General features: G+C 41.0%; 1 protein-coding gene across 1 annotated transcript; it reads right to left on the bottom strand.

The window, feature by feature from the left end:
- Positions 1-597: 597 nt before the first annotated feature.
- On the bottom strand, positions 598-9177 carry LOC149284220 (coiled-coil domain-containing protein 68-like). Its single transcript, XM_089497003.1, has 10 exons — positions 9046-9177; positions 6870-6953; positions 5759-5896; positions 5108-5233; positions 4028-4156; positions 3791-3873; positions 2933-3038; positions 2286-2369; positions 1816-1892; positions 598-676 (listed from the first exon to the last, which is right to left on the bottom strand). Exons 1-10 carry the CDS (start codon positions 9175-9177, stop codon positions 598-600), a joined length of 1038 nt encoding a protein of 345 aa, XP_089353129.1.
- Positions 9178-10227: the final 1050 nt, after the last annotated feature.

Genomic DNA, 10227 nt, shown 5'->3' on the forward strand with positions numbered 1-10227 from the left:
TACATTACCCCCCGAGATGTAGTGCGGCCCACGTGCAAAAACACGCGCCGGCACCCCAGGGTAAGAGAGTGAGTGTGGTGAGTCAAGACTACATCAAATACAATAAAAAACAAAACCTTTTTTAAGAGGAATGGTGATATTTTAAGTGTTACATTGTTTTTTTTTACATTTCATACAATACGTTATCGTTTCATATTTATATTTTGGCCGCGGTGATTTGCCATTTCTGTTCTAGTGAGCCCCGGAGATCCCGTATATAATTTCCATGCCTGTCACTTTTATAAATAAAAAGTGTATTCATATGATAACAACATAAATGATTAAAGTCAATTATTTTATGGCCTGGGGCCACAGCATGAGGTTCCTGCCGACGCCACCGATGACTACGCCGTTTCCCCAGCTTGTGTCCAAACAGCAGAGAGTTCACATCCACGGTGCTTACATCATGAGGAACGATCGCATCACACAAACATCCCACTCCTTCTCTATTAAGTTAAAATGATTGACGGTTGACACTTGAGGAACATTAAAGGTTGTCACTCATCCTGTGCTCAGGAGGGATCTGTACATTGAAATGATGGCACAGGCCGCTTATCATCAGCTTCTTTCTGTGCCGTTTTGCCGTGTGAGGTTTCGAAGCATGAAGTATGGCGACATTTTATCCAACATGGATTCACTGAAACAATAAAAAAAAAAAGGATAGGTTTAAATCTGGTACTTTCTGCATTCAACACACTTGCCTTTAAAATATCCGAGTTAGGAAATCATTTTCGATCTGTAATTTAAGCCAAACGCTGGCTTGTTTTGGGTTATCCGAGTACAACTCACCATTTTTTTTCCATCAGCACCAAAGTGAACTTTAGATCAAAGCGGTATGTATGGAGTTTGATGCACTAAAAAAATGAAAACCTAACCTAGCACTAATTTGAGGTTACGTAGAGCAAATTACTCCGATGCAAAACTTAGAAAAACGGCCTTTCCGCCATAGCAACCAATGGAATGTTCTGAATCAAACTTCGCACCAGAATGGTTTTTGTTTCTTATTTGTGTTTTTACTTATTTCATCCAGAGATTTATAACCTGATGTATAGGAGGGAATGCAAAGGAAATTGAGTTTGTATAGGGGAGAAAGCGTAGTGGGAAGAGGGGAGCAGGACCCAAGGCACACAAATCTATTATACGTGCCGGGGACCCGGTGCTCAGCCCTGGAACTACAAAAAGAAACAATACGAGACTTGCCGAAGGAGCAGCAGAGAAATAGGAAGATGGTGATGGGACCCCAGGCTTTATAGGATTTGGTTGAGGGGCAGCGTGTGTGTATGTGTGTCACATCATATCTTTAAATTAAACAGAATAAAATGTATGTTAAACTTGTGCTGCTGCGGAGTAAGCAAAGGAAGATTTACACATAATAGGAGCCTCCATGTCCGATGTAAATGTACGTGATAACGGATGGGAGAGGTCAAGCAGGGAGAGGACCTTCTGGGCTATTTTATCAGGGAGATTTGGGGGATTTATAACCCCTGCTGGTATTTCTCTGCAGATGGAAATTAAATAACACATCCCTAATGAATGTTTCTGTGTTCCAGCAGTGATATATATTTATATCAGTGGCAAATATTCAGATCTCATTACAATATGAAGGGGTCCACTATTGACTGTGTGACCCTGAGAATCTTCCCATTTACCCCGACACCCCGAGACTCGGGGGCAAAACCTGGTTGTTACCTTTATATCATACCTACAATGTTTTTAAAATGATACTTTGTATATATTACAACGCTAAGAAAAGATCCGATGAAAGCATTTGCATACTTTACAGAAATGGCTTTTGAGACTTTCGGTTTTGCGGGGCTCATAGAGTGTTCCATCTTGTATTTCAATTCTTTATTCTGGGTGAAAATAAAAGAAAAATCATTAATGATCAGCATTACTGCAACGTTATGTAAGCTTGCTTCGACAATACATATTCCTAACATTTGGGGGTTTAATTTGATGATTCAGGGGCAAAGTTAAAAAAAAATAAATGGTATTATAACCATAGCAACCACTGAAACATTCCATTGGTTGCTATAGTGATACAACCAATTTTCAAGCTTAAGGCATACAGCCCTTCAATATGGCGAATGTGATCGCTACAGGGACCAAGAACACGGGGGCCCCCTACATTTATTTTTGGTGAGTTATGATCATTGATCACTTTCTCAGCGCGTTTAACCCCCAAATGCGTGGTTACATTTACTTGTGACTTATTTATGTAGTTAATGTGACAAACTTTTTGTTACCTGACATTCTAGCATAGTGATTCTTTCCTTCAAATCCACAATAGTATCATCTTGTTCCTTCAGTCTGTTTTTTAAATCTTCCCTCTGTTGTTAAAAAATACATGTAAATATTTTATGTTTAACAAAGCTATTTATACTTGTCTGACGCACGGAAAGACAACTTTTAATTTTCTACAAAAAAATAAAATAAAAATTCTAATAATAATAAAAAAAAAATACCACAAAATAATTTGGAAAATATTTTTTTTAAAAAGTATTTGTTGAAAAACAAAATCAAAAATTGAAAACAACAAGTGAGCTCAGCCGAATACTTATATTATTGGCAGGTTTCTCTGCGCAGAGCCGAGTTCAGCTCAAAAGCAGACATGGAGGTGAAGTCAGTAGAATTTGGTCGTTTTGCTGCAAACTTAACCCCTTAATGACAAAGCCCATACATGTACGGGCTCAAAATGCATTGTTTTCAATGGGTTTAGGGACCGCCCATTGTCCTTAAGGGGTTAAATATTGCGCCAAATTATGACGTGCTACATTGTTACCTTGTGGAAAATAATGATATAAGATATAAAGTTGTGCCAAGTTGGTTGTGGTCAGGTTGGGCTTTTAGAACCTTACGATAGAAATGTTTCAGTAGACAAACGTTACCTCACCTCCTGGATTAACGTTCTCAGGCTTTGATGCTGGGACATCATTAAGTTCTGCAGGTGGGTGATCTGCTCCTGCGTAGTGGAAATCTCAGTCTGCACATTTACGCAACTAATAGAACAAGGAAAAAAATCACAGCTACTCCTTCTACATGACGTGGAAGCCCGTCCTAAAACTATAGTGTTCTGAAGATACTCCAGTTACTGAGGAAACCAACAATTATCGAAACCCATGGCCCTTATGGTGTCTACGCTGGAAGACCCTATCAATGCAGGCATTGGATACTGTTGATTAAATTATAATGCACTCGAGGGCATAACCACCGGGGTCCTCACCCAAAACCATTTATCAGGCATCCATGCAAACCCACTGAATGTTGGTTGGTTAGAATTAATATTTCTAACAAGGAATTTCATCGTAAAGAGGTGTCAAATTCAGTAAAGTAGGTGGAACAGCACCTTAAAAGCAACCGCTCACACAGAGCAAGAAAAATAAAGAATTAACGAGGCCCTGGAATGTTGCAAGGCAGGTGCTTAGAGAACGGGCTGCTTGAACATTGCTGGGTACCTGTAGGGCCCTCCTAAGCCTGGAGCCCAGGGCCACAGCCCGGTCCTCCCTAGTGATTGTGGTGGCATTGGGTCAAATGAGAAGACAAATGAAATAAGGAACAAAGACAATCTGCCATATCTTTGCTTCACTGCGAACGCAATCATACAGATGCAATAACTGTTCCCGGAAGATGCCAATTACTGCCACAAAAAAGGTATTAGAAGTTTCTGTCTCGTTAATAAAACCGAATCCTTGATTTTGCCATTTTACTGCAATCTGATGAGAAAGCTGGAAAGCAGAGCAGATTTACCGACCCGTTCATGCCGGCAGGGTTTGACATCCTCCGGGAAATCTCGTTCTCGAGCCATTGTTTCTTTTCGAGTAACACCGTCTTTTCCTGCGAACCCAAAAACAGCATAATATGTTCCAAATTCCAAAATTAACGAAATGCAATGTTTCGCTGACAGTTTGTGTAAACTTTATAGGCTACTGTTTAGTAAATCCCCATGACAGCCAACTAGCTCTCCACACAAGTGCAAGTGTTCACTCACTTCTTCCATTCTCCGCATGAGGTTCTCCAGCTCCAGGATCCGACCGTGCTTCTCTTGGATTTTCTCGGCTACTTCATGCAGTTTGTCCACGCTGTTCTTCAGGGTTCTTTCATGTTCGACCGCAGATGCCTAAGAAATGTAACATCATATTTTATGCCTCCAACGTGTTTTTTTTTTTTTATTGGCATACACAGCGTCTCTTCAGTTCAACTTAGACTGTGTAAAAGAACAAGAACACTTAATACTGTGCCTAATCATCAGATGGAGTAACACATCCTTCACCAAGACTGCGCTATGCATCAAATTTGTGTGTCGTTGCGTATTAGAGATACGTTGATTGATAACCTGATACCCCCTCAGCAGTACTGGACAAAGCCAACCTGAACAGCAACTTGTCCATTGGCAAAAATCATGGATTTTTGTGGGGTTGAGTGCCGTGTAAAAGGAGACTCTTGAGTCTCCCCTCAATTTGCTTTGGGGTTGCACACACGCCGTTGAGGTAGTGTCTACATGAACTTGCGTTGGTGGACAGACCTGACGTTCCAATTAAGATCTCGGTCAACCTGCTTCCTTCAGAGGAACCGAGTTGATTTTGTAGACGTGGAACTCTTTGCTAAAGCGACACATCAGCCATCAAATCCACTTTAATGGAGATTATAGTTGAGGGTCCCCATTAAATTATAATCCCCCCTCCCCTTGCAAATGCATGGAGACATCCCCCCCACCCTCAGATGTTCTGCAGAACTTTGCTGCAACACTATAGTATGTGCTGCTATGTATAGTGCCGTATACGCTGCTATGTATAGTGCCGTATACGCTGCTATGTATAGTGCCGTATACGCTGCTATGTATAGTGCCGTATACGCTGCTATGTATAGTGCCGTATACGCTGCTATGTATAGTGCCGTATACGCTGCTATGTATAGTGCCGTATACGCTGCTATGTATAGTGCCGTATACGCTGCTATGTATAGTGCCGTATACGCTGCTATGTATAGTGCCGTATACAACACCTTTAAGCAGAGGGGACTCGGGATGCTGAGTATCGGTTGAGTATTGAGGGGATGCCGTTCACTGTACCTCAAGCGCTTGCTTCTCCTCCAAGTGACTTTTCCGGAGCGCTTCAGCTTTCTTGCCGTAATTTTCATACAGTTTTCGCGTAGCATCTCTTAAAGCGCTCGATCCTGCTTCACGCGTGGCTTCCAGCTACAGAGACAGAATATAATTACCGCAGCGATCATAAACCACACACCAATTCTATGCTTAAAAGGCCCACCTTATGTGTAAATAACTTTGTGAATGACAGGGAGAGGGAGAATATAGAATGATTAAATACATGCCTGAGGACTTCTTACCTGGCCAAAAAGAATAGCTCACTTACAGGGGATGCGCTTGAAGGCTTTAACTAAGACTTTCTACGCCATCGTAATGTCTTTCGATAGGTATTTATGTCATTAAATCATCGTTTTATTTACTAAACACATCGTACCCCCAGGCGTCCCTCTGCCCCTTATTCTATATAATATCCCGTATAATTCCTCTGTACCTTCTGTATTAATTCCGGGCATTCGGAGGGGAGGACGGTTACATCAGAAGCGCGGAATGAATCGTTAAAATAATAGATTTTAAACGTAAAATTCTGTTCTGTTAAAAACCATAAAATCATCACTAAAGCAGCCATCTTCTTTTTAACAAAAAACAAACAAAACCCACTGAAAACAGCTCCGGTACCTTAATCTGCAGGTCTTCATTTTGTTTATTTGTTTCAACAAGTTGCAGGTCTTCGTCTTTTAACCTCTCCACGATCTGCTTGTATCTGGAGCTGAACGAACTTTCTTCATCGACATTTTGTAGGGAGTTGGGAGAATTCTGAAATAAACAGCGATCCCATTACATTAAAATGAATAAAATATTAATACCATTATTCATATGTCAGCAAAACATTGTAAAGTGTAGAGATTATATACATACTGGGGTATAATATATGCCCCCAAGAGTCCTGCGGTGCAAGGAGCCACCAAGGTCAAAGGTTGGAGGTCCGCGGAGTCTTTGGGTCTTTTGTGCTATATAACCGTACCTGGGATGAGCTGAACCATGAGATTCTTTAAATATTAACCCTTTAATAACCCATCCTGGAGCTTCTATGTAGTGAATCACCAAGTGCTTTAACCAACTGGTTCATGGAAACCTTGACTTGTCATTATTTAAAGATATATAGAATCGAGTCACCTGCATTCAAGCAGGGATATCAACCATAACATACTGATAGCAGAAAACACCTATTGGGAGTCTTATATAGGATCACAGCAGTGTAGAATATGAATCAGTTCCAGATTGTATGACCCTGAGATAGGAACAAAATCCCTGAGACTTAAGGTACGTATATAAATAAGGAGTTTGGAAGAGAATATTGAATAAAAAAAGAAAACATACTGGATAAAAAGCAAAAAGAAAAAACATAAATTCTCATTGATGTCCTATAGGGACTACGGTCACCAGAGCCAAGCTACACCCTAAACCAGCTGTCTGAGATAGCAAATAAAAAATAGTATTTTACAAAACTGGGACTGTTTGGTAAATATAAAGGATTTTAAGCTCATAAGCCGGACCCTCATCAGCCCATCATTCTCGCCAGGAACTCTGTATGAAAGTGCAGTAAGGCTAGATGGCAAGCTCTTGCGCAGGGTCCTCAACTCATGTTGTGTCCATATGTATAAGCATTTTTTTATGTGTATGTTGGTCACCCTATATCAGAATATGTTAGCGCTTCATAAATGGAATAATAATAATAATAATAATAATAATAATAATAATAATAATACATTTACTTCACTTATTTTACCTGTTGATGTTTGGAATGCTGCGTTTTACCATTTATATCATCTTTAAATAATTGGCTTTGAATCTTCTCTAAAGTAGTTCGAATCTGAAAGAAAAGAGAAAAAAAAAAGGAAACTTTTTTTTTTTTAACAAACACTCAAAAAAATAAGATAACCTTTTCTCTGTTTGAAGTTACTGAAAGTATGAAGTCATTATTGAGAATGACAACGAACGAGAATAAAAACCATAGAATGCAGCTAGACTTTGCATAACTCATTCCAATATTACAAAACGTTATTGTAACTTTAATGAGGAATACTTATTGGCTTTTCAAGGAATCGCAAGAGACGATGCACATAAAAAACAACAGACGCCATATAAAGAGGTCTGATTTTTCTTATTAAAATGCATGGTAATAAAGAAATATTACTCTTTCATAATATAAAGTTAACTCCCTGAAGTTTAACGTAATGGTTATTATTTATCAAATATATACACAACCGTTTACTAAAAAAAGCACTGTATTTCAAAGAAAAGTAAATTTTGTCCATTTAAATCACATTAAATGGATAAAAAATCTATTTTTTAATGGAACCTCTTGATAGGCGTACAGAGGCCCTTTATCACTCCCATCACTCCTGTGTTCCAATGGCCCTTTATCACTCCCATCACTCCTGTGTTCCAATGGCCCTTTATCACTCCCATCACTCCTGTGTTCCAATGGCCCTTTATCACTCCCATCACTCCTGTGTTCCAGTGGCCCTTTATCACTCCCATCACCCCTGTGTTCCAGTGGCCCTTTATCACTCCCATCACTCCTGTGTTCCAATGGCCCTTTATCACTCCCATCACTCCTGTGTTCCAATGGCCCTTTATCACTCCCATCACTCCTGTGTTCCAATGGCCCTTTATCACTCCCATCACTCCTGTGTTCCAATGGCCCTTTATCACTCCCATCACTCCTGTGTTCCAATGGCCCTTTATCACTCCCATCACTCCTGTGTTCCAGTGGCCCTTTATCACTCCCATCACTCCTGTGTTCCAGTGGCCCTTTATCACTCCCATCACTCCTGTGTTCCAATGGTCCTTTATCGCTCCCATCACTCCTGTGTTCCAATGGCACGTTGTGTTCGCTGATTACAGACAGAAATTTCCTTGTTTTCATGGAGTGACCCCAAACTTTTGAACAGTAGCGTATATAATCATTTAAGTAAAGTACGCTTGGATCAGATACAAAGTAAAAAAAAAAACAAGCTTTATGAAGTCATTTTATGTCACTCTGCAATCTGCTGGTTGCTATTTACGTGACTTGCTCTGTGATACACGCATACCCATCAACCATTCTGAGATCTGAGAAAAGAGGGGAGGAATGCGAGTTCCAAAGAGGGACTGTCTCTCCTTAACAGGGACAGTTTGGAGGTATGCTTCCTAAATAAGGATAATTCTGTCACAGTTTAAAGAACCTCAGCTCATGTGCAGTAACTTCACCCAAAATATAATCTGACAGCATCACTAAGAGTTACATTTGAATGGTTTACAATTTTGCTGACAGTCTTACACTGCCCCCTTGTGGCTATTAAGCAGATTTCATTTGTCACGCGTGGAATGTGTTCTAGATTGTCAGCGTATCCATCAGACAATTTCAAACATAAAGTCAGAATTACTGATTTCCTGATACCTCATAAAAAGGAACAAGATTCTAATTTTGTGTCCTATTATGTCTGTTATAGAGGGTACAGCCTATGCAGAATACTTTATATAGGACATAAGAAACAGCATGGATGAAAGATTGAATGACTGAAGGGGGGGGGGGGGGTTGTCCCACTGGCTATACAGATCCCGTAAGACGGTTATTCAATAAGAAAGGGAATTTACACCTGGCTCTAGTATACATGGTGGTGGGCAAGGAGGGCATCCCCCCTACAAAGGAAGATACTTCTAGATTTATCATGATATCCGTCAAGTCTACATTCTGCTGTGAGAGCGTTGGCCAAACAAAAGAAACCTTTAGAAGCCCTCAGAAGAAACGTTAGATTGAAACGATGTGCCGGTAAAGCCCTTCCGCCAAACGCCCTGATTATTTCTAGAAGAGTATTAGAAGGGTACAGCACTAATCTAACCTGCAAACATCACTGATAATCCAAAGACAAGCAGCCTGGGCCCTCGGATGGTCAGACAGGGGCCACGGCTACTCTTACCTTTCGGACGTATTCCGTTTCGTCGGTGATGCGCCCTGCGGAGGATCCATACGTGTGAAACGCATCATCTTCACTCGGCGTCGGGTGGCCTCTTCTCAGAATCCCTTCTTCTGTCGTAGGAAGAGCCGCCATCTAAAAAAAAAAAAAAATTGTGTTGATTTACAAAGCGCCGCTGTTACAATAAGAGAAAGTGGCGATAAAGGACAACTGAAGTGACGTAAAACATCAGCACACTGATAACGAGGATACCTTTATCATTTGCATTAGATTGCAAGCCTCCGGGGTTCTTGGCTAACTGAGTGCCTGAAGAGGAGACCTTAGTTGTCTTGAAAGCTTGCAATCTATACATTTCAGCTAGCCAAGAAAATGGTATCCTTTTTACCAAATCTGCTTGTTTTGTTCCCATGGGTAACATAAGATTTATTTATATGGCGCCAGCAGATTCCGTAGCGCTGTTACAATCAGTTAAATAATTTTAAATCACACACAATGACAAACCGCTACAAAAGGAGAAGAGGGCGCTGATCTTGGGAGCTTACAATCTAGCCGGTGGTTGAGGGGGAGGTCAGACGGTAGGAGAGGACGGCTGGAATGGGGATGAGTCTGTCGGGTCCGGATGGTCTGTAGAGGTTGTTGGTTGTTCAGATAGCTTACTTAGGATGATGGCTGAGAGTGTTAGGAGGGAAGGTTGTACGCCTCCTAACAAATAAAAATGTAAAACCTTTTAAAATGTACATAGAAGGAAGAAAGTCTAACGGGACGGGGAAGGGAATTCCAGAGGAGGGGTGAAGCCCGGGGCAAATGCTGAATACGCGAGCGGGAAGAGGAAGAGAGATGCGGGTCGTTAGGGGTGTATTTGGATAAGAGGGTAGAGGTCAGTGACCCCGACAGTCTCTTTCTGTGCCGGCGTGACTGCAAAACGCACTCTACAGGAAACAAAGATAGAGTTTCCTGGTAACAAATCATGTCATTAAAAGAACATTAACGTGACATCATATGCCATATACCATGAAATATTTATATTATTGTTTTTGTCGACTTGCACAGCGGGATTCAGCAGATTGCCCCCAACGCATTTCACCTGTTTCCCCGTCCCCCAGCTCTTTAGCTTGTAGAAGCGTTGAGCGGTAGAATCACCACTAACAAGCGAGGATTCCAGCGCGTCCCATTCCCTGCCTCTAT

The sequence above is a fragment of the Sceloporus occidentalis genome, unplaced genomic scaffold, assembly GCF_023333645.1.
Source record: "Sceloporus occidentalis isolate IW3139 unplaced genomic scaffold, rSceOcc1.0.p SCAF_97, whole genome shotgun sequence".
NCBI classification, from domain to species: Eukaryota; Metazoa; Chordata; class Lepidosauria; order Squamata; family Phrynosomatidae; genus Sceloporus; species Sceloporus occidentalis.